General features: G+C 37.7%; 4 protein-coding genes across 5 annotated transcripts; 3 read left to right on the top strand and 1 right to left on the bottom strand.

Annotated features, from left to right (window-relative positions):
* The first annotated feature begins 1,549 nt into the window (after positions 1 to 1,549).
* On the top strand, positions 1,550 to 7,011 carry LOC111465194 (AT-rich interactive domain-containing protein 3-like). 2 transcript variants are annotated; one of them, XM_023109514.1, is made up of 13 exons: positions 1,550 to 1,834; positions 2,350 to 2,986; positions 3,079 to 3,118; positions 3,623 to 3,675; positions 4,045 to 4,090; positions 4,546 to 4,638; positions 5,136 to 5,240; positions 5,347 to 5,398; positions 5,506 to 5,581; positions 5,745 to 5,811; positions 5,899 to 5,949; positions 6,344 to 6,436; positions 6,681 to 7,011. In XM_023109514.1, exons 2-13 carry the CDS (start codon positions 2,370 to 2,372, stop codon positions 6,780 to 6,782), a joined length of 1,395 nt encoding a protein of 464 aa, XP_022965282.1. In that variant the 5' UTR covers positions 1,550 to 1,834; positions 2,350 to 2,369; the 3' UTR covers positions 6,783 to 7,011. The 2 variants fall into 2 exon arrangements, with proteins under 2 accessions (XP_022965282.1, XP_022965283.1); XM_023109515.1 differs by having other exon boundaries at positions 2,344 to 2,986.
* Positions 7,012 to 7,449: 438 nt separating this feature from the next.
* On the bottom strand, positions 7,450 to 13,881 carry LOC111465186 (serine/threonine-protein phosphatase 7). The gene is made up of 5 exons (XM_023109501.1): positions 13,201 to 13,881; positions 12,410 to 12,904; positions 9,785 to 9,931; positions 8,756 to 8,863; positions 7,450 to 7,770 (listed from the first exon to the last, which is right to left on the bottom strand). The coding sequence occupies exons 1-5, from the start codon at positions 13,774 to 13,776 to the stop codon at positions 7,690 to 7,692; spliced, it is 1,407 nt and encodes a 468-aa protein (XP_022965269.1). The 5' UTR covers positions 13,777 to 13,881; the 3' UTR covers positions 7,450 to 7,689.
* A 1,852-nt stretch (positions 13,882 to 15,733) lies between these two features.
* Positions 15,734 to 20,554, top strand: LOC111465193 (thioredoxin reductase NTRB-like). The gene is made up of 2 exons (XM_023109513.1): positions 15,734 to 16,855; positions 20,206 to 20,554. The coding sequence occupies exons 1-2, from the start codon at positions 15,769 to 15,771 to the stop codon at positions 20,274 to 20,276; spliced, it is 1,158 nt and encodes a 385-aa protein (XP_022965281.1). The 5' UTR covers positions 15,734 to 15,768; the 3' UTR covers positions 20,277 to 20,554.
* A 1,361-nt stretch (positions 20,555 to 21,915) lies between these two features.
* Positions 21,916 to 25,249, top strand: LOC111465198 (thioredoxin reductase 2-like). Its single transcript, XM_023109519.1, has 2 exons — positions 21,916 to 22,988; positions 24,939 to 25,249. The coding sequence occupies exons 1-2, from the start codon at positions 22,058 to 22,060 to the stop codon at positions 25,007 to 25,009; spliced, it is 1,002 nt and encodes a 333-aa protein (XP_022965287.1). The 5' UTR covers positions 21,916 to 22,057; the 3' UTR covers positions 25,010 to 25,249.
* The last annotated feature ends 634 nt before the right edge of the window (positions 25,250 to 25,883 follow it).

The raw sequence follows: 25,883 nt of genomic DNA, 5'->3' as shown, positions 1-25,883 counted from the left end.
AATTTTCTTTTTGTTTAAATGATTTGTTTATGCAAAGTTTAAAGACAGATTTTTTTAAAAAAAAGTTGCATTATAATGATGCTATAATTTATAGTATGCAGTATCAAGCATTCGTGTTATCAATTTCTGTGAAATGGTTTCACGAGATTTAACTAATTATTTTTGTTATCAATTTTTGTGAAATGGTTTTACGAGATTTAACTAATTATCTTTGTTATCAATTTTTGTGAAATGGTTTTACGAGATTTAACTAATTATCTTGATCGTGGGGTATCAAATTATTGTTAGATATAAACTATTGAAAACAAGCGGTACAGCAACCGATTTCAATTGCCAAAAAAATTGATAAATATAATATTTTAAGTTTCACTTTTGTTAAACTGAAATATGCAAATTAATAATTATACAAATTTATGATATAAAACAAGTTTGTTGAAAATTGCAAATTTATAACATCAAACCTATATTTATTACATGGGTGTAATATGCAAAATTTAAAATTTAAATACCACATTTAGAAACACTTATTCTTTCAATTGTGCGGTATTTTGCAGTGTTATAATCTTGACACGCTTACGACTAGCCTTTAGGAGAATTCAAGCCCCATATCCATTTTTCGTCTCACTTTGTAGTATGCGCGTACGTGTTCAATCATTTGCGGCATAATCAACTTGCCTCACACCAGACCAAGTCATTCGACTAGACTTTGCCTTTCCTCGAGGTCAAGGTTTCTCGTGTGCAATGTTACATCCAGATCATCTTGGTTCTCAATCAACATGGCCCATATATCTTGACAACATCTCAAGAACTGACCCATGTGTCATTTCACATCATCTTGGTTCCCAATCAGCATAGAGTTGTTGGTTATGCCATCAAGAAGATCCCACGTGTCGTTCAAAACATCGAAACATCCTGAACATTCATCAATTCGGGTTCTATCGAGGTATTGGACCCCTATGTCCATGTCATATCATTTATGAAGTCCATACCAGATAGCGAGTGCAAAATTTAACCTTTAACACACGGGCTATAGCACAATACCAATACACTCACGTCGCTCGGTACTATCTTTGAAATACCTATTTCAAAGAAAGTCGATTGATACACTCGTCCGCAACGCTCGTCTTCACTGTAACACATATATGTGCCCTAGGGTAGCTTGCTTATGTCACATGGGTCAGGGGTGGTGGAGAGTTGACATCATACCTCCCCTTAAGGTACATTTGAGGAGTTCTCAATCGTCTTCGAGGTAGACGCTATTTTGGCAAACAGTCATATGGTGTTCGATTGACACCAAATTTGACGAGCATTTATATGTCATATGGACGAAATTGATTCCAAACTGCATGCCCAAATTTTCTTTGAAACCTCAACTTTCGAGGTTAAGGCAGGCATGAGGCCCTATTCGACCCTTATGTCTCATCTTCTCTTTAATGGCCACTGTTTATAGTGTGTTAGATGATACATCATCCTCTCGAACTCGTCTAGGAAGGGCGGCCACTTTGCTGTTTGATAGTAAGGTTGTGATATGGCACACTCCCTACCAAATAGAAAGCCCATCTATGTTCGTTCCTGAACCACTTGCGAACGTCCAAGTTCTGATGGCGATGGTTCTCATTCAAGGCGCGCAGTTCCAGCGCGAGTCGAACTAGAAATAGACGACGTCGAATTCAAATTTCACTACTACCCAACTGAACGTGCGATCGGATTTGAAAAGAAGAACGGTGACGTGCAGGTGATTTTTAGGGTTTCTTTCTGGATTGCATGTTCGTAAAACTACCACAGAACATCAAAGCAGTAATTTCCGTTTCCATAGCTCGTTCTTGTTTTCCAGGTATGAATCTTGAAGCATGCCACTCCTTTTTCTTTTCCAAATTAAGCAATAAGCATCTGATAATGTCTTCCTTCTCCTCCCCCTTCACCAACCCCCTCAAAATGCATATGAAATATTTGCTTTCTCTCTCTCTCTCTCCTCATTGCGCCGTTCATCTTTGGAGCCTTGATGTTTTGCGCATTTGAGGCACATGTGCACGCTGTTCCTTTTACTTGATTCTCTTGCTAAGGGGAGGGCGGGAGAATCGACTCTTAGAGTTAGGTCTTTCCTGAAAAAATAAGATGAGGATCCTGGCTAGAGCGTTTTGGGTAGCCCATCTAGCGAGTATTGCTAGTCCTACTACTTTCCATGTAAAGATGCCCAACTCTATTTTCCGGATTCTGGGTTGGGTTTCCATTTTCTTTAATGTAGCATTTTTTCCTTAACAGACTTCTGAAAACCTAAATTCCATGAGCTGCATTCTTTCCTTCTTTACTTAAACTTTCTTCTGAAAGCCTAACTTTCATTAGTTGTAGAATACTCTCTATAACCGGAGATGTGTGATGCGAAGGAGAAACAGGAATCTGCACAGGATGTTTCAGTTGCTTTAAGTGAAGGCAACCAAGTTAATGCGGAAGATGAGCTCCATGATTCTCTCTGTGTGACAGTTGAGGCAACTCCCAACTCATGTGAAAAAGAGATTGACTCACCTGAGACTCTTGTCAAAACTGGCCCTGATGAGTTGCCCCCAAGGGAGTTGAGTTTAGATGCTGCTACTTCCAACTCTCACATAGAAACTGTCCAGTCCTCCATGGATGCCAAATCTGAGGCCTTTGAGATGCCTGAAACTAAAACTGGTTCTCTTGATCATGCTTTAATAGCAAATCATGATGAACCTGTAACTCCCCATCCAGTGTCATCTTGTATTAAAGCGGAAACAGAAAATGCCGTAGGGTTGAAGGTCAATGAAGACAGTGTTACTACACCTCATAATGGGCATACAAATATGAGTCACTCGTTTATTTTGGATGAAAATCATATTGCTGAAGGTAGTGAATCAGGAACAGAAGAAGAGCAATCTGCTTTCATGAAGGAGCTTGAGAACTTCTTCAGAGAAAGAAGCCTGGAGTTCAAACCTCCCAAGTTCTATGGAGAGGGTCTGAATTGCCTCAAGTAATATTTTTACTCTTCATTACTGCAGCATGATTTTCATCCTCCAATAGGAATTGGAGTTTGAGCTCACATTTTAAACTTTTTATTATAAGGTTATGGAGGGCTGTGACTAGATTGGGAGGCTATGACAAGGTATATTCTGTTGTTCTTTCTGTAACGACCACTGTGTTTCTTCTCTGGCATATACGTTTCCTATGAAAAATAATCTGAAATTGAAAACTAGTTTCTTGCTTCAATGAACATGTTTTTTGAATCACATAAAATTTACTATAAATATTTTGAAGATAGTTCTCATACGATTCTCTGTTTGTGGGCTTAGCAGCTTCATACATAGTGAGTGGCTAGTTATGAAGTGGTGTGAATGACCACATTAGTCTTTCTGAAATCTGTAATGTGCCTAAATTTAATGGTCAAGTAAATGCACTTGATATATACAACTCCATATAAAGTCTTTTAACCTCTCTTCTTCCAACAGCCTTAGTTCATAGGTAGTTGGGGGGAGAAATTAGAAAATTGCGGGTCTATTATTTTTTTTTTTTTGTTTTGTTTTCTTGTCATGAGATTTCTTGTTTCATTTGATTAATTTTGCAGCTCTAAAATCTTATTTTTGACACAACTGGCATCCTTTTGGGACAGGTGACTTCATGCAAGTTGTGGCGGCAAGTAGGAGAGTCTTTCAAGCCCCCAAAGTAATTTGTAGATTACGTTGTCAAAATCTTCCCATGTGACATTGTGGGAGACAAGTTGCTACTTTTGCCAATTTATAGTATTTTATGTTCTTTCACCTGTCTTTCTTTCGTGTATTAAGAGTAAAAGCAGTTATATTGTCTGAAAGCATTGAACATCCTTGCTTAATGCCTAACCTGATGCGGATTTTACATTAAAATCATTGTTGATGCATTCTTCACGTAGTTTGAAGAATATATGGTTCCATAGTCACTGAATTGTAACATCTCCATTTGGGGAGGAATTGTTGGGTCTTTTATATTGCCTTATCCTTCGCCGTAGATATGATAAGATTTTTTTAGTCACCTCTTTTTTTTTATTTTTTTCTGCAGGACATGTACGACAGTTTCATGGACATTTCGAGGATTTTATGAAAAGGTGATGGTGGAAAGATATTTTCTTTGAATATTTTGTATTTTCATTGATGTATTTATATCTGTAATTTGTATGCGCTGATCAATTTGGTCACATGGGGAAGTTTTTTGAATTGATGGCTAGTGTTATGGGGGGATCTTCATAGTCATAGGCTTCTTATAAAAAAAAATATGTAATGGGTTTGTAAGGGCTACTTTTGGGTCATTTGAATTCTTGTAATGATGTTATAATCCATTGCACTTGTTTCAAATGGATGAAGTTCTAAATCCATGTATTTTTACCATACCAAGTATTATTTCAATTTATTATCTGAGTTTTTTTGGTGCTTTTTTGTACCTTATCTTTGTATCAAAACTCAAGTGTGTCCATCTTCCATTTACACATGGAAAAATAAACATATAGTTGCATAAGTTACGCAACACTATACTTTTGGTTGTAACTCCTTGAGTTTTTTTTAGGCTCTCCTTGATTATGAGAGGCATAAAACCCATGGTGGTGAACTTAGTGTACCTATTGCTTCCAACTCAGAACCTATGAGTATTGAAAACCAGGTAAGAATTTCAAGCTGCTGGACTTATATTATTTTATTTCATCATGAAAGATACAAGGCTATGGTCTTCTTGCATCTAGGTGATATTTTTTTGTTCAACTTTGTAGTCTGGTAGTATATTCATGTTTCTCTGCCATACTGCAACTTTTAGGGAAAGTAATCTATTATGGTGTTTTTTTTTTTTTTGCTAACAAGATGAAGTAAGACAGAGTAGAAGCTTACAAAGCACTTCATTTCATAGAATTCAGTGCTAGCGACTATGATTTTAACTATTATTTAGGAACTAGTACTTTGAAGATATGAATCAATAGGTGCTAGTATTTTCACCAGGTTGGTCTTGTTGTGATCAATCGAATTAATAGTGTTGGCAGTTTTATTGATCCTGCTTATGTTTGTATTGTATTGCCGAGGAAATACCCAAGAGACAAAATGGTACACGATCAAATTTCTGCAGTAATTTTTATTAGTAAAACCTCTCTCTCTCTCAACTTTCATCAGGGACCAGGATCAGGTAGAGCACGAAGAGATGCTGCAGCACGTGCCATGCAGGGTTGGCACTCACGTCTTCTGGGAAATGGTGAAGTTAGTGACCCTATTATCAAGGTCTGGTGAATGCTGGGTGTTTCATGGATTTATTTCTCTTGTGCATCCTCAATTTATTCCATTACTATCCGTTTCCAATGTGATTCCTTTTTAATAATTTCTGTAGGATAAGAACTCACTTTCAATGCAGAAAAGGGAAAAACAACTTAAAAGCATTGGTAAGCTTCTTTTGAGTTCTTTACAGTATGGATAGCTGCATAGCTGCATTGTTCCTTCAATCTTGATATATAAATATAAATATATGTTATTATTTTGGTTGATGTAGGTCTTCTTAAACGAAAGAAATCATCTTACATGGAGCATGCCATGAAATCAGCACGTACAAAATCACCAAAACCACAGTTAGTGTTCCCTCTTTTTATGGCTTTCTATTTTACGCATCTTGATACAGCTACACATTATATGACAGTTGGCCAATTTGCGTTGAGATACCCATGTGAGAAACATTAGATGGGCTGATGGAAATCAATTTAGCATTTTTGCTGTTCTTTTTTTAATGGCTAGGTTGGACGTAGCAGTAGTTGATATTGGACAACCAGCTGACTGGGTCAAAGTCAATGTGCAGAAAACTGTAAGTTCTGGAGTATGTTCTACTTAAAAAACACATCAAATAATTATCGTAGGATCAACTTACAAAGCAAGTACATTCTTGTTGCAGAAAGATTGTTATGAGGTCTATGCATTAGTTCCCGGACTACTTCGTGAGGAGGTACATCATTTCTGTTTTGTATTTTTTTTCATTACTTACAATGTGTATGATTCTTCTCATGGAGAATCTGGCTTTATTTATTTTTAAATACTTATTTCATTTAATCAATGAATTTATCATCTATAAAAAATGTATCTTTTTCAAAATACTTTTAAGAAGCTCAATTGACAACACAGTTTCTTTGAAATTTATGATTTCTTGCGATGGCTATGAGCTGAGCATTTTCCATCCGTTGGCTGTAGCAACCCTTAGCTCCTGCGACCTTAGGCTTTGAGCTCAAGGCATCGATACCTCGACTTTATTTTTTTGTTTTGGTCAGAATCAGCACATATGTTTCATAGTAGAAACAAGCAATGCATAAATATTCTCCCAATTTCTGTCTCTATTTCTACAGGTGCGTGTTCAATCTGATCCGGCCGGACGCTTGGTAATTAGTGGTGAACCCGAACATCCTGATAATCCATGGGGTGTCACACCCTTTAAAAAGGTCCTTACCCTCAACTCAATTCTGGCACAGTTTATTTGAGTAACTAGAACTGTCTTTAGCAATTTATTCCATTGTTGAAACTTATCGGCCCTTCTAAATTTTTCCTTGTTTTAATCTGTATTCCCCTGATTTCCTCACCCTCAACCTTTAAATTCTTTGCCTTCAGAAAGGGAGAAAATAAAGAGAGAAAAATCAGATTAATATAAATGTAGAATGAATATTCAATGCGTGTTTTTGGTGCCAGGTGGTCAGCCTACCGTCGAGGATTGATCCGCATCAGACTTCTGCAGTTGTCACCTTACACGGACAGTTGTTTGTTCGTGTTCCATTTGAACAGTTGGAATGAAGCTGCTACATGCCCCACTTAAAGTTCGATGTACAAAACCGATCTTGTAGTTGGATAATGTTAGATTGTTTTATAATGTTAATACAGTTTGACAGTAGCAAAAAACCGCTTAGCTAGGTAGGAAACAAGATTTTGCTTTGTAAGATCGTTGGTAGTGGTTAGTTGACATCGAGGAGCTATAGTTGTATCTTCTGCGAAAGCCCCTTCTAATCTAAGGTAATAAGTTTACTGAATTGTGTTGTACACAAATTAGTACTTATTGCTTATACCTTTTAGCAGTATGTAAATTGTTCATTTATTATTCTTGTCGATAAGACTTAATGATTTGACACCCAAGTATTTTCAATAGTTCATTTTGTCCTCCGTTTCGACATACAAGTGGATATTCATCAAGATAAACTAAGAGCAATAAAAACATCATATGCGAGTAGTCATAGGAAAAAACCTGAAGCAAAGTATCTAGTACTAAGACTTGTCCTAAAAGCATATGTGCTAGTAGTCATAGGAAAAAAGAATTTCCAATCTTTCCTACAGTACCAAAACTTGTCCTAAAAACATAATGTGCAAGCAGTCAGGAAAAACGAATTTCTGATCTTCCTGAAGCGAAGTATACAGTACCAAAACTTGTCAAGGATGTAAACGAAGTGGGATATCAAGGTCTATTCAATGGTCTAAAGAACAGGTGCATCATGGTGTCGTCATTAAAAATGAAAGGCGTGACGAAATTTTCATTTTCAAGTGAACTAACACATGTAATTCATATAATTTAAATACAAATGTATAGATTGTACGACACTTGAATGGAATCAACTGTCAGATTACCATCAACCAGAATAGGATGCTTCCTCCTGCAACTTCGTGATTGTTGCCAAATCTAATGATTTCATAAATTACACACAACTTGCATTCATGGATCAGTTGTCATTGTTGCCAAATCTAATTCTTCGTCAGAATCAATTACATCCTCAAAATCATAGTACGCATTGACCTGCATGCAAAGCAATAACAGTTAGTTAGCTCCCTTTCCAAGGCCTCAAAAGTAATTACGTAGCATTACACATACTTCTTTCTATCATTATAAGATAAGAGAGAGTGTGGAATGGGATAATACATCCCTATCTCCAACTGACTTCTCTTAAAAAAGAAACCTGGGGAGAGGATGTTATGGTAAAGATCTAAATGGTCATCAAGTAAAAGGGCAAAGGAAAAATGGTACGTCCCCTGATAAACGAGAGTATTAACGTATAGGACAAGAGGAAAAAAAATGAAAAGACAGAACAGACTTTTCTCCCTTTTCCTTTTGTCCCCCTTATCCTGATGAAAATTGGGTTTCTATTCATTCATAATGGAAATTAGAAAACTAGAAGAAACTTGAAGGATATTGAATTTGAAGAATACAAATATCAGACATCTCACTCTTCCTTGCCTGTTTTCAACAATCAGCTTAAGTCCAAGGAAAGTTGGTGTTTTGATATGGAAAGTTAAAGATAGATGGAAACTAATAAGGGATGCTAGTTAAAACTGCATCAATCAAGGTGGCTCCACCTCCTTCAGAAATCAGAAATCCCTTCCACTTGGCCAATTTCTCCTGATTTCGTTGTACACAGGGTCCCAAAAAGCTGCATGTTTAGGTTTTCCTCCTAATGGAGCCCGAGAACATTAGGAGGCCTTTGATTAGAGAGTAGGAGGAGGGGGATAAATAGACATAGTGTGAGGTTTTACCTTTGTGTCATTAAGTTCTAGGGATCAAGGTGTTAACAAAGATGGACATTTACATCAATTCATTTAATAAAGAAACATTGAAAGCTCATGTTCTGATACGATTTTTTAAGCTATTGGATAACTGTGTTGGGCCGTAAGTCATAGGACATGACGCAAGCACCTGAATTGTTTTAAAATATGGTTTTAATATCTAAGTAGGAAAGATTCACCATCTTGAAAATAATCTTCTAAACGAAGTAATAGCTTCCTACCTTCGGTCGTGGAGTAATGGCTTCAAAACTATGAATGATTGGAACATCAAAATTTGGAGGTTCTAGAACAATATATGCACCTTTATTTTTGTACCTCTTCCCAGTAGCCTGCAGGGAGAAAGAGAAAGGAAAACAGTTCTCTTACTTCCGGTGAAATAAAAGGTAATATCAAATTTACTCATTTATCAAGACAATGAAATGCCTTTGTACTGCAATATTTAGATGTGAATTATCTCCTACTTCAGTTCGTAGTCATTGTTTTAAAAAACCCTCCAATACGCATATAAGAAAGCGCACGATAGGCATGTGCCTTCAAAGAATTGAGGTAAGGAGAAGACTTAAGAAAGATCTTTTTGTTTTTTAGCTTGGGGGAGAGATCAACCTCTCTCAAAGAACTGAGGTAAGGAGAAATCTAAAAAAGTTCTTGGTAGAATATTTTGAAGGGTCTTTCAAAACCACACGCTTATTCAAGTTTAAAAGATATTGTTATTTTTTTCAAAATATGTTTATATTGCCCTTAAGGAAATAAAGCTAATATATTGTTCACCCGTTACAACAAAGAAAAAATTAACAAGATACTAATGAATGTGGTTACATTTATAATTAATCATTTTTAAAAAAGAAAACCTATGTGTAACTATCTCTTCACTACTTATCTTCAAACTTGTGCCGACCAAACATACATGATACCATTATGTTTAAAAGACTGCAGAAGCTCAAATATAAAAAAACACCCATTGGGGAAAAATAAACGTAGCACAAGTAGTTTTCAAATGGAAACAAAAAATGTCGTACAGATTGCAATTCTTTTTTACCAGGCAACGTGTGATATTCTACTAATACTGATTTCTAGAGGCAAAACATCACGGATGGCTGACACTGATTTTCAATCTACCAAGGTGATTGATAGAAACCTTATCCCTCCAGCTTAGTTTAAATAGACAAAAGAGAAGAACTTGAAAGAAGTACAAAGATCAAAAACAAACCAATGTCAACCGCTAGATAAAGAGATAAAGATCCAGTCAATACCTGAAATTGTGGATAGTCTGGAGCACTAAACAAAGTAATCAATTTCCCAGAATCTACAACATGATCTATCGTGTAACCCTGATCCATTCCTCCAAGACCGGGTCTCTTTTCTCTAGCATCAGGACCTTCATGGGATCTGATAATTAGCTACACAAGAAAAAAGGAAAAGGTTACCATCATTAATTGACCAAGGCCTTTTAGACAGTTTGCTTTATGTCATAAAAGAAACACCTAGAGTTGAGTATTGTTGGCAGTGTTCAACGGCATATGCTAATGTTAGATGCTAGATAGAGAGTTAGGCAGTTGGACAGGTTTTTACTAGTTAGTGAGTGAGTTCAGGGGTACAATATTAAAGGAGACGAAAGAGAGGAAGCAAATTAGGAATTCAAGAACAGAACAAGCCTCTCAAACACATGACCTATATTGTTCATTGTTTTCTTCTCTACTTTGACGACTTTAGAATTAAAGCACCATAATCACCACGTCAAAGGGAAGGATCATGAAAGGGTAATCTATGAAGTATATAGTAAAGTCAGCTGCGGAAGAAATGAAAGGAGACAAAATACATAAAAGATCGGCAATGGAGAGGAGGGTTGGAATACTCTTGGAAGAAGGGAGAAGGAAACCAGCAAGTAACGAAAATCCCTAGAAGCATATCACGAGGCTTGATCTACACATTAAGCTTCTACATATATAAGAACAGGAGAAGAAAGCAGAACGTACTTCTGGAAAGATATATACTTATTGCCTCGGCACTTTTGCTTTTTCATTTTTTTTTATGAGAAACAAGTGTCAATGGATGAGATGTAATTACAAAAGAGACAAAGGTGTCAATATGATTTTTTTTTTTAAAAAAAAAAAAATCCTTTGTAAACATCATGGATACTACATTCTTTTGTAAATTTCAATCATCAATGATATTCTCTTATAAAAAAAAATCTGAAGTAAGAGAAGTAAGGCTATAGTCCTAAAAATATGGGGAGAATTTATATCAAGTGAGAGCAATGTAAGAAAGGTATTCAAAAAAGAAGTCAAAGTTCGTAGCCTCAAGGATGCAACAGTTTCACATGCAAACAGTTACAATGATTTTTTCAATGAAAAAAACTTGACTTTGATGGAGAAAATGAAAGAATAAGCATGCATACAAGAAAGAAAAGGCCCATAAAAAAGAGTCAAATTACAAGGACTCCCGTCAAGAGAAATAAGACCAAGCAAATAGTTACAGAAGAGCCTAGAAACAAGGATTCGGAGATGACTTAGTAGTTCATGTCACGTATAATTGACTTCTATAATACAAAAATCACGTTTTTGTTCAACAAAGGTAAAAAATAAGCTTGGGCCCAGTCCAAGTAAAAAATTTATAATCGAAGAATATTCCTTGATCAACCATTTATTACTCGAGAACATTATATAGTTGAGTGATTTTAAATTTTTATTTAACATTTAGAACAAGTTTCGGATACATTGACCGCCACCACCAATAAAACTAGTATAATAATTCCTTAGCTAAATTTTTGCATTAAAAATGTATGTTATGAAACTCTAGGAATTTGTTCTAACAACCTTGTTGAAAAACAAGACCTTTAGATCTAAATTATCTAAGAATCCCATAAACGATAAGAATCAACCCAAGAGAAAATTTTAGAACAAATTACCTTGATGATCAAAATCAAGAGTAAAGAAAACTTGTTTTTAACCTTGTGATTCAAATCACTCCACAAGAGGTTTGATCAACAAAGTAAAAAACTTAGCTCCCAACAAAGTAAAAATAAAAACTCTATTCTTTTAAATTCAAAATGTGATATCCACAATAAAAGAAAAGAAGAGAGTTTCTATTTTAGCTTTGTTGAGAGCTAAGTTTTTTACTTTGCAAATTCTTGTGTTTAGAACTTGCATGCTAGAGTCGTTCAAGTGGTGTTAATCAAACCTGTTGTGAAGTGATTCGAATCACGAGTTTAGAAACAATATTTTTTTTACTCTTGATCTTGATCATCAAGGTAATCCGTTCCAAAACTTTCCCTTGGATAATTTAGATCTAGAAATCTTGTTCTTCAACAAGGTTGTTAGATCAAATCCCGAGAGTTTCATAACATTTGGTATCAAAGCATTAGGCTATTTGGTCGAACATATGTTTCTTTGCGTTTATCTCTTTTAATTCTCTTATATTCTTCTTCAGTTTGTGTACCATGTTCTTATTCTGTCTCACAAATATATATATATAAAAATATAATTTATGTTCTTCAATTCATGTTGACGTATTCTATAACGTGTTACATTTGTGTCTTATCTACACATTTTCTCTTTAAGATCTTCCAAATCGGTTTTCTTAGATTTTGAAAATCTGTTGCAAAAAAAAGTTTGTTGATGTTAAAGGTATTGTCTTTCAACAAAGATGTTAGATAAAACCTCGAGAGTTTCATAACAATGTATCTCCTATAAGGTACACTTTTTATAGATGACAGAAAATAACCAAAAGGGGGGAAGAAAGTCAAGCCCCAAACCCAGGGAGGGTTGTATAAAATGTATCTTTTAGAAAATAAAGAGAGATCGTAATCCAAACACACACACATGCACATTGTTAACATCTCAAATTAACTGACAAAGCGATGAGTTAGATAAAATTACCTTCAGATCGAATTTTTTCAAGAATTCTTCAGTGCAATCAGGACCCCACAAGAGACCTATGCCTCTCTCTCTATTTGGGGAGAGCCCGGGATTCATCGAGGGATCAGACCACAACACATCACCAGGTATTAAATTCAAGCCTTCCCATGGGGGATCAAGAACCGATCTTCTGGCTTTGGATAGTTCCTCTAATGAACCAAGAGATAACCCGTTGGCTTCAGGATTTAAGATTATCCTACGATTTTTTTTCCCTTTTGATCTTTTAGATGAAGGAACTGATATGCTGCGGAAAAGTCCTCCATGAGCCGTAAATACACGTCCAGCTATAATGGAGGCCAAAGGCAGCCCTTCGAAACACCCCAAACACTTCCGATAGACATGCTTACCTTTGTCTCCGTACTTGGTTAGAACCTCCTTCTCAAAACCATAAACGGATGTGCAGTACTTGGACTCGTGGTTTCCACGAAGAAGAAATACTCGATGTGGCATAAACACCTTTAGATATTATCCATCAGAATTTAATCAAATGAAAACCCCCTGTTCAAGGCAAAGAAACACTACAAAGTAGCAAGGATATACGTGATGCCATGTTTTTTTTTAAATAAATGGGAGAACAATTACTAGGCTGAGCTGATAGAGATTGAACAGAGACTAGAAAAAGAATTAATCAGCAGGTCACATGCTACTGTACGCATAACATAAAACCCCGAACAATACACGGAGCATGATTACATGAAAGATTAAAAGTAAGCGAAGGTGCTAAGAGAGAATTAAAATCAGACCATAAATACCTTCCAAGCCAATAAGAGAATAAAAGTTTCAAGACCCCAAGCCCCTCTGTCGACGTAATCACCATTGAAGACAAAGAAACGATTATCAGAAGGAAACCCAGCATCCTGCAGAAGAAAGATGAGATCATGAAATTGCCCGTGGATGTCTCCGACAACGACTACAGTCGAGTCGCTGCTGGCGACTGAGTCGTCGAGGATTCTGAGGCAATTGGGTTCTTTGTGGAGGATTTTGGAGGCTGTGAGGATTAGAGTGTCGAAAACAGAGACGGGAAGAACAGAAGGAAACTCGGATGGAGATAAATTTTTGGAAGACCAATCGAAAGCGGCGATGAGATGCTGAATCCATTGAAGGGAAAGAGTGTCATCGGGAGGCCAAGAAAGAGGTAAATGAACCGGAGGTGGTGTGGAGGAAGGGGAGGACGATGAGCAGTGATTTTCTTCAGATTCAGAGAGGGTGGAGGAGGTGGAGGGGGGATCCAAGGGAACCGGAGTAGCATCCGAGGGAATCGGATTGGACGAAGATTGCGCATCAAAAGCTGAAGAGTCCAAATCCGAAGGCTTAAACGACATTGCCATGTTCTTCGTCGTTGGATGAAGAGAGATCTGGCATGGAACCAAAGCCCTAGCAATGGCGGGGGCTCCATTTCTTTACTTATTTTTACTCTTAATACCACCACCCGCCAGATCCTTTTTGCACTTCACATTGTAATAATGAGGCCACCAAAAATTTCCGACAAACCGAGCCCATCCACCCAAACCGACCGAACCAACTTCATCGGTCGATTTAATAGCCTTTTTCGGTCGGAGTCGGTCCGTCAATGAGCCTAAAGAGGATTGAACCGACCGGATCTTAAATTCAAATTAATATTAATAGTCGTAAAACAAAAATTCGTGAAATTCTTCCAAAGGGGATATGATTAATATTATTTTTTTAAAAAAATACTTTTTTCTTTAAATTAAAATAGGTCCACCAATAATCACCTCCTATAAGTATTTATTTTTTATTTTAAATATAAAATAAATATAAATTTTAATTCTATGTTTGAAATAAATAAAGAAATGTTTTAAGTTTAATATTTTACCTTTTCTAAAAAAATAAAAATAATAATAACATATTTGGTCGGCCAAATTATGAATTAACTTATGATATGTTAATCTAAAATGTTTTTAAAACTTTATCTAAATTTTGAATTTAAAATTTTAGAATACATAATTATATTTAAAAGATAAGACTTTAATTACTATAGCCATTCAGTATCCAATTTAACTAATATTTTTTAAAATTAAAATATTTATATCTGATATTTTAAAATAATAATTATACAAAACTTTCCCCCACTTTCACTTTAGATTGGCACATATAAATAATCATTTTCATTCGGTTTCAACTTTCAACCATTCTCACGTGAGAGTCGATTTCCACCAAAAGAAACCCCCAATCGGACAATGAATCCTATTACATATGGAGGATTAGGCGGCGGCGGCGGCGCTCCTGCAGAGGCTTCTGTCTCAACTCCAGGAGATTCGCCGTCTCCAGGCTGCGGGCGAAGTTCGTGCGGCTATTGTGGATCTTAAATTCGTGGCGCCGCTCCTATTCCCGGAGCTTGCGGTCCATTATTGAGATTAAGAAGAAGCGGAGACCAAACCCTTGTTCGGCTGCGCAACCGAAGTGCGTCGCCGTGTGCAGGCTGAGATGTCGCTCCAACTCCTTCTACACGGAAGCCGTTGCGGATTGCTTGGATTTCATCAAGACCTCCACAGTTTCCACTTCCATTGATGCAGCAGCTTATAATTAGCCTGTTATCAAGAAAGAAGGATCTTTACGATGGTATTGTTCTTTGAATATTAACTTTCATTGATTTACTTTTAATTTATTAAAGGGCTCGTCAATGGAAATGTATAAAATACAGGATCATTTTCTAACAATTCTCAGCACAGATCTCCCCGGTTATAATGATTAAAAAAAATCCTAAAATAGGCTCATGAATTTACTTTTAATTTATTAAAAGGGCATTTCCTAACGATCCTCGGCACAGATTCTCAAACTATAAATGATTGAAAAACCTAAAATAGACTTATTTAGATTGATTTCTATTTTAAAATTTTACATGATCCAAATATTCCTACATTAACCTTAAATTTCTCCATCTTCACATCCATGGTGGTTGTCCCAAGCCATCATTCAACTTCGTTACTGTCATCGCTATTGTCAACCACAATCGATCACCAACACCTACCAAAGACCTAAGAAGCACAGACACATTAGTTTGTGTCCAACACGTGTATATAACTTGAACACTCCGATACATGTTAACAGATTAATGATACAAAATTAAATTACGTATCAAAATAGAAATATACACAAGGATCTCCACTCCATGGGTAAAGTGACAAGCTTGGCACCAAAAAATAAAAAAATGGAGAAGCAAAGGATAATTCAACGTTATTTTACACGATAGGCATAAGACACCACTTTTTAAAATCTTATTTAATGTCTCATTCATTATAAGCTATGCTCTGATCGGAAGGACACGTAAAACGGCCTTTTAAAAAAGATCTAAATAGTCAATGGCCACTCGCTTCGGAGGCAATCGGAATAATAGAGGGCTGAATACCATTCCAAGTTTACTGCGAAAAGCCTTGTATTCTATTTGCCGCGCCTCTATCCCACCTTCTCCAATACCTTCCGCTCCGATCTCCACCATATCAACAAGCTCCACAGCCATGGTGGATGCTACCGAGACCCTTAAAACCAAGCTTTGCGTTATCGGAAGTGGCCCCGCTGCCCACACTGCTGCTATCTACGCTGCCCGTGCCGAGCTCAAGCCTATTCTCTTCGAAGGATGGATGGCCAACGATCTTGCCCCCGGCGGCCAGCTCACTACCACAACCGACGTTGAAAACTTCCCTGGTTTTCCCGAAGGCATTCTTGGCATCGAACTCATGGACCGTTGCCGCAACCAGTCGCTTCGCTTTGGCACTCAGATCTACACCGAGACCGTAACCAAGGTCGATTTCTCATCCAAGCCATTTAAGATCTTTACTGATTCCAAGACCGTCCTTGCCGACTCTGTGGTTGTCGCTACTGGTGCGGTTGCGAAGCGATTAACCTTTCCCGGCTCTGGTGAAGCGGATGGGTTCTGGAATCGAGGTATTTCGGCTTGTGCTGTCTGTGATGGCGCTGCGCCTCTTTTCAGAAATAAGCCCTTGGCGGTCATTGGGGGCGGAGATTCCGCCATGGAGGAAGCCAATTTCCTCACCAAGTATGGCTCCAAAGTGTATATTATCCACCGAAGAGACACCTTCAGAGCTTCCAAGATCATGCAACAGCGCGTCTCCAGCAACCCTAAAATCGAGGTGATTTGGAATTCGGTGGTTAAGGAAGCTTACGGCGACGCTAATGGACGAGCCCTGGGGGGTCTGAAGGTCCACGATCTGGTCTCCGGAAAGGTTTCTGATTTGAACGTTTCTGGATTGTTCTTCGCTATTGGTCACGAACCAGCTACCAAATTCTTAGCTGGACACCTCCAGCTCGATTCTGATGGTTACGTGCTGACGAAGCCAGGGACGACGCAAACCAGTATCCGGGGAGTCTTTGCGGCTGGTGACGTTCAAGACAAGAAGTACAGACAAGCTATCACAGCTGCTGGAACGGGTCAGTAAAAAACTTTCTGGTTTCCATCGTCACTTTCCTTCTCCCCATTATAATTCTCTCCTTAACGTCAAAAATTTCTCTCAATTGGTAATGGGCTTATTTAGTATAACAAACGTCTTCCTTGTGCTATTGATGGCACAAGACATGGCCATAAGTGACGAAAAAGCTTCAGGAAGATTATATTAGATTAAATAATACAAAATTGAAGATGGATATTATGTTAAATTATGTATAAAAAAATTGTCTCCTTACTGTCTATATCAAAGTCTATTGCAAAAATTGCATCTAGTTTCCTATAAATCATGAAGTTTAGAGAAAGGAAATGATCCAAGTCCATGAAGATGAACTTCCAAACACTTGGTGCCTGTGTTTTGAGGCATTAGATACATCACCAGGCAAAAGCTTTTTGCACATAAAAGCATTGCTTCGCTGAAGCAAGGTTCTATTCTTGGTAAAAGAAAGAGAACCATATCTGTTTTTGTTTTGACTGTTATTTTAAAAAGTTCAAATATTTATCTACTTTAATGTATACCCTCAATATTGAAGGGCATGGAGTACATAAAATAAGTTTACATCCAATTAGCTCAAATGGTGGTTAGCAGATAATTTTTAGAAGCTACATGGCTTGTACAACATGAATACGTAAAATAGGTGGTAATTTCCCGAATATTCTCGTAATTTGTCTCTAACCATTTGAGGAGATGTTTCTATTCCCTTTAACCCAAATCATCCAAAAAATACAAATTATACATATACTTTTTTTACTACAAAAATCTTGTGTGAGCTTGAATTGAAGGGGAGAAATTCATGTCACAGTACCTTAGAAAAACATTTTATCTTGACCGACCATTTTGCAGTGTTCTCAATAGATCATTTGATTATGAGATAGTTTTGTTCTTTTAACTTTTTTGCGGTTAGGGGGTAGTTGATGTAAAGGTTGAATGCTTGATGTAGGTTAACCTTTTAGTTGCTCAATGACATTAAAGGCTGGTTTTCTTTCCCAATTATTCTTAGCCTGGAGAAATATGTAAATAAATGGGCTTATTTGTTGTGGTGGTTCGAGTGGTCAATGGAAAGAGAGGGTGGTTTCACTCTCCTGATTAGCAAGAATCTGTTGGGATGGAGGAATTTTGTGGACTAATAGAAAGTTTCCTGTGGAGGGAACAATCAAATGATGAAGAGATGTATAATTGGGAGAAGAACTCCTCAATGGATGATAAGTATAAAATCAATAATCTTGCGATAGAGACAGATTGACAATGTAATTGTAGTATACTTCCATGAAACTTTAGTTTGACATTCAAGAGGTTATTGAAACCATCACAAATTTCTACCTACCCTTAGATACTTGCTGGGCCTATAGGGTCTTTATTGAGACTTGATTTTTTTTCCTGCCCTTTGAACTCCCAGCCTCGCCATGGATCTTCTTGGCATATCTCGTTACTCATCCTTGCATGGCCTACCATTTTGTTAGATACCCAATCACTGACAAAACTTACCTATTTGAGTTTAACACCACATCTTGGGTGGGTATGAATCCTTAAAAGTGAATCAAAAGACCTGCCAAAGAGTTTAGCCTGGACACTCACTTCACAAAGAGCTAATTTATTTATTTCCTTAAAAAAATTTATACTTGCCACACTTTTAGCGACAATGTGAGTATATCAAACTTCAAACCCTTCACCAAGTATAACTCTCCCTTATCACTCAGTATACTCTCAAGCACACTGTTGAGCAAGCGCAAGGAGGCTAATTGAATATGTCCACTGACCCACACTATATAGTTAATAACTTCCCATGGGTCACATTAGTAGTGGATCATAGTAACCACCCATGTTTTTGAATTCTTGGAAATGTTCATAGGAAGCAGAAGCTTTATGTAGGACATTCTTTTTTGAAAATTTTCACTTGTTCTAATGGCTTTATGCTCTATTTTCCAAAAGAAGAACTTCACATTTTTAGGGTGATTTCCTTTTCATACTATCCTTGCCTGAGATTTATTGCTTCTATTTTTTCCCATTATGTCTATCATCAAAGATTTTGTAGAGAAGACCCCGTTAGTGAAGCCAAGTCAATGAGTCTGTTTCATTTGACAATACAACTGGGGCAAGTTTGTGGCTTAATTTAACAACATTTCGTGTTTTTTTTTATTGTGGCTCTTTTGTTATGAGAGAGTTTGTACAAAAGTAGATACCGTAGGGCTAGTATATGCTGTTTTCAATCCATGGGTCAGTCCACAATGATGTGCTTCTTCCATCACCCACCCTACGGCGAATTTGGTTGGTGATAAGGTTGTGATATTTCTTTATGTACTTCCAAGGCCCCTTTGCAGAAGATGGAGGGGTCGATTTTTGCATGAAGTAGGAGTATATTTAGCTTTTATAAGTTTTTCTCTACAAGGCATTTTCTTCAAGATGATATCCCTTTATCCATCATGTGAGGAGAGCCTTGTTCTTCTTCTTTATCAAAAATAGATTGAGTCCTCCCTTTTCTGCTAGGAGGTTTATGATATTTCATCGAACAAGATGTGTGTCATCTTTCCACAGATAGTTCCTGAATATCCTTACTATATCTGTAGCCACTTTTTGTGGCATTTCGAATAGAGACATGCAATAAGTGGGGAGGTTGGATAGTTGTGACTTATATTAGGGTGAGCCTTCTAGCTTTTGAATTTTAACATGATGACCATGTTGACAATTTTCTTTCTATTTTCTCAATAATAGTCTTCAAGGAGGAAAAAAATTTGTGGTTTCCTTTTAAAGCTAATCCTAGATACATATTTGGCTATTCACCCTTCTTACGTCGGTATATGCTAGCAAAATTTTCAATAATCTCTACGCAAACATTTATGTCAGAAGCTTCCTGACATTGTGATAATTGATTACTAACATGGTATGCTTAAGTTCTTTTACTAATAATTACTATTATTTTTCTTATTAACACTTTTTACATAATCTTGGTTTCAATATATGCCCCATTGTTCACCCTCTTGCCCCACTCTTCTCTCCGGATTTTCCTCCCAAGTAAAAAATTAGTCATCGATCTTCCCATTATTTCTTTGCCCTCCTCGCATGCCCTTGAATTTATGTTTTTGAAGGTAAAATAAAGTCTGTTTTGGCTTAAAATTCGTGTCTAAGAACCATTGAAGAGAAGATGAGAGGTTTAGCCTGTGTTATGTATTGAGCTCAAGACAATGGGACTTTTGGTCCTTTTTGCCTTAAAGCATTTCCCTTTTGTACGAAAACCATGTCTTTGTTTCACTTACAATATTTCAAATTTGTCCTCCGTAACGGTTTATCAATTCAAGTTGCTTTGGATCCGCTGGCTAAGATTTATTTCTTGTGGTGCAGGTTGCATGGCAGCATTGGATGCGGAACATTACCTGCAAGAAATTGGTTCTGAGGAGGGGAAGAGTGATTGATAATAGACTGTGCCTGGGTTTCTCAAAGTTGGCCGTTGAGAAATTATTTGAAGACAATGGCCAAATATCAAGAATGATTGTTGAAGGGTGCTTGTTGTAGACCCGGTCATATAATTGTTGACTTCATAAGTTTACAAGGAGGGATAAATGCGAAAATATTATAGCATTTTCGGGGTCAGTTATTCGGGATAATCATTGGATAATTTGTATTTACGTTTGTTGGTTTAAAAGTTATTGAAAGAACTTTTGCATCATAACATAGGCTTATACTATTCCCAGAACGAGTCGAAATTCAGTTATCATGTCTTCTACTTTCCCTATTCATCCTAGGTTCATAACCATAAAATTATAAAGCATGAAGGGAAAAAGAATCCCATAGTTTGATATCTGATGCTTCAAAGCGTTGTTGCTTGTGTATGCAGAAACAATGCAAAGAGCAAGTAAATGGTGAGGAAAAGGCTCCCTTCATCGCAAGTAGGTCCAGACAAGCCGCTTGCGATGCCAATCTCGAGTCACACCCGCAGCGATAATTAAACCACAACTCTAAACCTTTCAAATTACATTTATTAAATTTAAAATAATATCTATCTACTTTTTTGGAAGAGATAAACAAAACATATTTTATTTTATCACAACTTGTTCCCGCTAAGAAAAATCACAGATTATTTGTAAAATAGCGTCATTGAGTCCCTATAACAAATTCCTATAATTATGTGAATGACTAAGTCTACTGCTATCCGATATTGTCGTCTTTAGGCAAGGCTTTCCCTCAAAGTTTTAAAACGCGTCTCCTAGGAAAAAGGTTCCCACCCGGTGGTTCGATCTCCTCCCAACCAATGTGGGATATCACAATTCACCCCCCTTCAGGGCCCAGTGTTCTCGCTGACACTTGTTTATTTCTCCAATTGATGTGGGACCCCCACCAAATCCACCATCTTCGAGCCCAACATCCTTACTGGCACACCGGCTTGTGTCTACCCCTTCGGGGAACAGCCTCCAGTGTCTGGTTCTTATACCATTTCTAACGTCCCAAGTCCACCGCTAGCAGAGCTTATCCTCTTTGAGCTTTCCATTTCGGGCTTCCCCTCAAGGCTTTAAAAAGAGTGTGCTAGGAAAAGGTTTCCACACCTAGTGTTTCGTTCTCTTCCCCAGCCAATGTGGAATATTACATTATGAAACCCATATGAAAGACGAAGGAATAAGTGATTCTTTTTTTAAAATTGTGTTGACACAGATTATTTAAACTATGCCTACTATGATCCACTAGGATGAAAAGATAGAATAAACGTGGTGTACTAATTCTATATTGATCCGAACCAATCCATATGCTCCCATTTTCAATAAAATTCTAGCTAGAAGCATACAAACTATAATTTAAGATTATAAATTGTATCCGGTACCAAAGATTCTAGAATATATTCTCTCATAGACTTTGTAATTTATAGTTGTAATTTTTTTTAAGTTCTTTTAAAAGTTTGAAGATCGAAGGTGCTTTATCGTATAAACACTAATTAATAATTCTTTTAAACATTGTCTACAAAATTTTATTCCAATTTTGTTAAAAAAGCAAAAAGAAAACCTGTACAGTCAAAGTCAAAAGTAAAAAGAGAAGGCTGGTCCAATTGAGAATGGATACTCGCTTTGGAGGCCGGGGAATAATAGGGGGCTGAATACCATTCCGAGTTTACCGTGAAAAGCGTTGTTTTTCCATTTGCGCCGCCTCTGTCCTTCCTCCAGTAGCGTGCGCTCCGACATCCACCAGCTCAACAAGCTCGACAGCCATGGCGGCTGCTACCAAGACCCTTAAAACCAAGCTTTGCGTTATCGGAAGTGGCCCCGCTGCCCACACTGCTGCTATCTACGCCGCCCGCGCTGAGCTCAAGCCTATTCTCTTCGAAGGATGGATGGCCAACAACATTGCTCCCGGCGGCCAGCTCACTACCACAACCGACGTTGAAAACTTCCCTGGTTTTCCTGAAGGCATTCTTGGCATCGAACTCATGGACAATTGCCGCAGCCAGTCGCTTCGTTTTGGCACTCAGATCTACTCCGAGACCGTAACCAAGGTCGATTTCTCATCCAAGCCATTTAAGGTCTTTACTGATTCCATGACCGTCCTTGCCGACTCTGTGGTTGTCGCTACTGGTGCGGTTGCGAAGCGATTAACCTTTCCTGGCTCCGGCGAAGCGGATGGGTTCTGGAATCGAGGTATTTCGGCTTGCGCTGTCTGTGATGGCGCTGCGCCTCTTTTCAGAAATAAGCCCTTGGCGGTCATTGGGGGTGGAGATTCCGCCATGGAAGAAGCCAATTTCCTCACCAAGTACGGCTCCAAAGTGTATATCATCCACCGAAGAGACACCTTCAGAGCTTCCAAGATCATGCAACAGCGTGTCTCCAGCAACCCTAAAATCGAGGTGATTTGGAATTCGGTGGTTAAGGAAGCTTACGGCGACGCAAATGGACGAGCCCTGGGGGGTCTGAAGGTCCATAATCTGGTCTCCGGAAAGGTTTCTGATTTGAAGGTTTCCGGATTGTTCTTCGCTATTGGTCACGAACCAGCTACCAAATTCTTAGCTGGACAACTTCAACTCGATTCGGATGGCTATGTGCTGACGAAGCCAGGGACGACGCAGACCAGTATCCGGGGAGTCTTTGCGGCTGGTGATGTTCAGGACAAGAAGTACAGACAAGCTATCACAGCTGCTGGAACGGGTCAGTATAAAGAAAAAAATTTCCGGTTTCCACTCATTTTCCTTCTTCCTATTTTAATTCTCTTCTTACTCAAAAAGTTCTCTAATGGGCTTATACTAATTAGCAAACGTCTTCCTTTTACTATTGGCGCACAAGACATGGCCATAAGTGAGGGAAATGACTTGAGGATGGAGAGAAAACGGTGTTTGGTGTGTTAGGGGAGACTAGAAAATCAAGTGACAGGTTTTTGGGTAATATATAATTTGAGGGCATGGAATTGTATAGCTTTGCCCCAAAAAGGATCCTATTGCACCTACAAAATGCATTTATGATGTAATTGCAGCTGCGTTTCTGTTGTTATATCATTATTAGGCCTAATAGAAAAAGAAAAATCCAACATGCTTAAAGCCTTTATGCAGAACCCGAAATAAAATTGGATGAGTCTTCATGGTAAATTTATGAGTTGTGGAGCCCTGTTTTTTTTATTGGGTTTTTTGAACATGCTAATATGGTAGTGAACCTGATTCATAACAGAGAAGTAGGAGTGTTTAATTATTTTCGCGATGCATTGTTGTTATTGTTTCAGATTAGATCAGGTTAATGTTATGATCCATTAGATAAAATGATTCTAAATTTTGATGTGAAGGTTGAATGCTTGATATAGGTCAACCTTTTAGTACTCAATGACACTAAATAGCGGGTTTTCTTTCCCAATTGTCCATAGTATTTTCTTACAAGGATATGTAAATAAACGGGTCTTTGTTGAGGTGGTTTGAGTGGTCAATGGAGAGAGGTGGTTTTACTCTCGTGGTTAGCAAGAATCTGTTAGGATGGGGGAATTTTGTGGGACTAATTGAAAGCTTCCTTTAGAGGTAAAAGTCAAACGATGAAGAAATGTATAAGAGTTTGGATGAAGAATTCCTTAATGGATGAGAAGTAGGGGTAGAAATGTAACAGCCCAAGCCCACCGCTAACCGATATTGTTCTCTTTGGGCTTTCCCTTCTGAGTTTCCCCTCAAGGTTTTAAAACGCGTCTATTAGGGAGAAGTTTCAACACACTTATAAGGAATGCTTCATTCTCCTCTCCAACCGATGTGGGATCTCACAATCCACCCCTTTGGGGTCCAGCGTCCTCGCTGGCACATTGCTTGGTGCCTGGCTCTGATACCATTTATAACAGCCCAAACTCACTGCTAGCAGATATTGTTTTCTTTGGGTTTTCCCTTCCGGGGTTCCCCTCAAAGTTTTAAACTGCGAGAGGTTTTCACACCCATATAACCCTTTTAAAAATGTTTCATTCCCCTCCCCAACCAACATGAGATCTCACAGAAAACCAACCAGTAGAAACTGACTGGCAATGTGTAATTATGGTAATAGGCAGGACATTCATGAAACTTTAGTTTGACATTTGGGGTTATTAAAACCATATCGAATTTCTACTAAGCCCTACATATTTCCTAGGCCTTTGGGGTCTTTATTGCTAAAATTTATACATACCACAGTTATTGCCACAATGTGAGTATATCAGCTTCAAACCCTACACCAAGTACAACTTTTTATATAATCTTGGTTCGATATACGTCCCATTGTAGATCCCTCTTGCCTCACCCTACTCTCCAAATCTGCCTCCCAAAAAAAAAAAAAAAGTTGGCCATCCAACTTCCCATTATTTCTTAAATTTGTATTTTGATGGTAAAGTAGAGCTGGTCTTGGCTTAAAATTTGTGTCTAAGAATCATTTTGGAGTTTCCAGGTTGAACACTCCCAGGCTTGAAACAAAAACAATATTGGACAAGAATCATTTTGGCTCGTTTTAGATTTAGCCCCTTTTCCTTTTCGCCTTAAAAAATGTCCTCCTTGTACGAAAGCCATGTCTTTCTTTCACTTGCAATGCTTTCAATTTGTCCTCAATAATGGTTTTCAAGTCAAGTTGATTCCTATTGCTGGCTAAGATTTATTTCTTGAGGTGCAGGTTGCATGGCAGCATTGGATGCGGAACATTACCTCCAAGAAATTGGTTCCCAGGAGGGGAAGGGTAATTGATAATAGACTGTGCCTGGGTTTCTCAAAGTTAGTTTGAAAACAACTGTCGAAGGAGAATGCTTGTTGTGAACCCTATCATATAATTGTTGATTTGGCAAGTTTACGGGGAGGAGGGATAGATGGGAAAATATTATAGCATTTTGGAGGTCGGTCATTTATGTTGGTTGGTTTAAAAGTAAAGTACGATGAATTAACTTTTGTGTTATATCATATGCATACGCTTTAAAAGAGTTTCTAACGTGACTTGATGTTTGCTCTCTACCATCTTTGAACTTCATAGCTTAAGTGAATCATTATGTGGCTCATGCGCGTGGCATGACATGAGCAAGCTTGCAAGACGAGTGTTTTGACACTTGCTCTGAAAATATTTTCTAGGACAATGTTGGTGACACGAGTATGCTAACATGCACCTCTTTTCATAAGACGAAGGTTGTCTTATAGGGTTAGGTTTCAACATAGAATGCACCAATGACTTGATGTGAAAATAAAGGTGTTATAAAATTTACTTGTGGACCAATTCTCGATAAGTGTGTCCAAGCGAGCTACGAAGAAAAAATAACATAGCAAAGCTTGTGATGGCACGTAAACCATTAGTGATTAGATAGTTCTCGATCAACATGGTATTTGCTTGAATTGTCTTGGTAAGTGCTCGAATTATCAAGCCTATTTTGACCCAAAGAAGATTCAAGTCTCAAATCAATGCAGAAGCACAACGGTGTGTCAACGAAACCAAGATGTTGAAATGAAATAAGATGTTGCATTTTAAGAACTTTGGCCTCTAATATTGAGGCAACTTGGTTAGAGTCGATGAAAAAAAAATCTACATATAGGAGCGATGTCAAAAGAAGTATGATCTCTTTATTTATTTAACATT

This window comes from Cucurbita maxima, unplaced genomic scaffold, assembly GCF_002738345.1.
Source record: "Cucurbita maxima cultivar Rimu unplaced genomic scaffold, Cmax_1.0 Cma_Scf00028, whole genome shotgun sequence".
Classification (NCBI taxonomy): Eukaryota; Viridiplantae; Streptophyta; class Magnoliopsida; order Cucurbitales; family Cucurbitaceae; genus Cucurbita; species Cucurbita maxima.
The sequence above is the reverse complement of the archived record's forward strand: the minus strand, read 5'-3'. Positions and strand labels throughout refer to the sequence as shown.

Excerpts from the sequence above, each read along its gene's own strand:
- LOC111465193 (XM_023109513.1), top strand. The coding sequence starts at position 15,769 with ATGGCCACTCGCTTCGGAGGCAATCGGAATAATAGAGGGCTGAATACC. Across the intron at positions 16,856-20,205 it reads TATCACAGCTGCTGGAACGG|GTTGCATGGCAGCATTGGAT; the intron begins GTCAGTAAAAAA and ends CTTGTGGTGCAG.
- LOC111465186 (XM_023109501.1), bottom strand. The coding sequence starts at position 13,776 with ATGGCAATGTCGTTTAAGCCTTCGGATTTGGACTCTTCAGCTTTTGAT. Across the intron at positions 12,905-13,200 it reads TTCTCTTATTGGCTTGGAAG|GTGTTTATGCCACATCGAGT; the intron begins GTATTTATGGTC and ends TAATATCTAAAG. Across the intron at positions 9,932-12,409 it reads TGAAAAAATTCGATCTGAAG|CTAATTATCAGATCCCATGA; the intron begins GTAATTTTATCT and ends TTTCTTGTGTAG.
- LOC111465194 (XM_023109514.1), top strand. The coding sequence starts at position 2,370 with ATGTGTGATGCGAAGGAGAAACAGGAATCTGCACAGGATGTTTCAGTT. Across the intron at positions 3,676-4,044 it reads GAGTCTTTCAAGCCCCCAAA|GACATGTACGACAGTTTCAT; the intron begins GTAATTTGTAGA and ends TTTTTTCTGCAG. Across the intron at positions 5,950-6,343 it reads CCGGACTACTTCGTGAGGAG|GTGCGTGTTCAATCTGATCC; the intron begins GTACATCATTTC and ends CTATTTCTACAG.
- LOC111465198 (XM_023109519.1), top strand. The coding sequence starts at position 22,058 with ATGGCGGCTGCTACCAAGACCCTTAAAACCAAGCTTTGCGTTATCGGA. Across the intron at positions 22,989-24,938 it reads TATCACAGCTGCTGGAACGG|GTTGCATGGCAGCATTGGAT; the intron begins GTCAGTATAAAG and ends CTTGAGGTGCAG.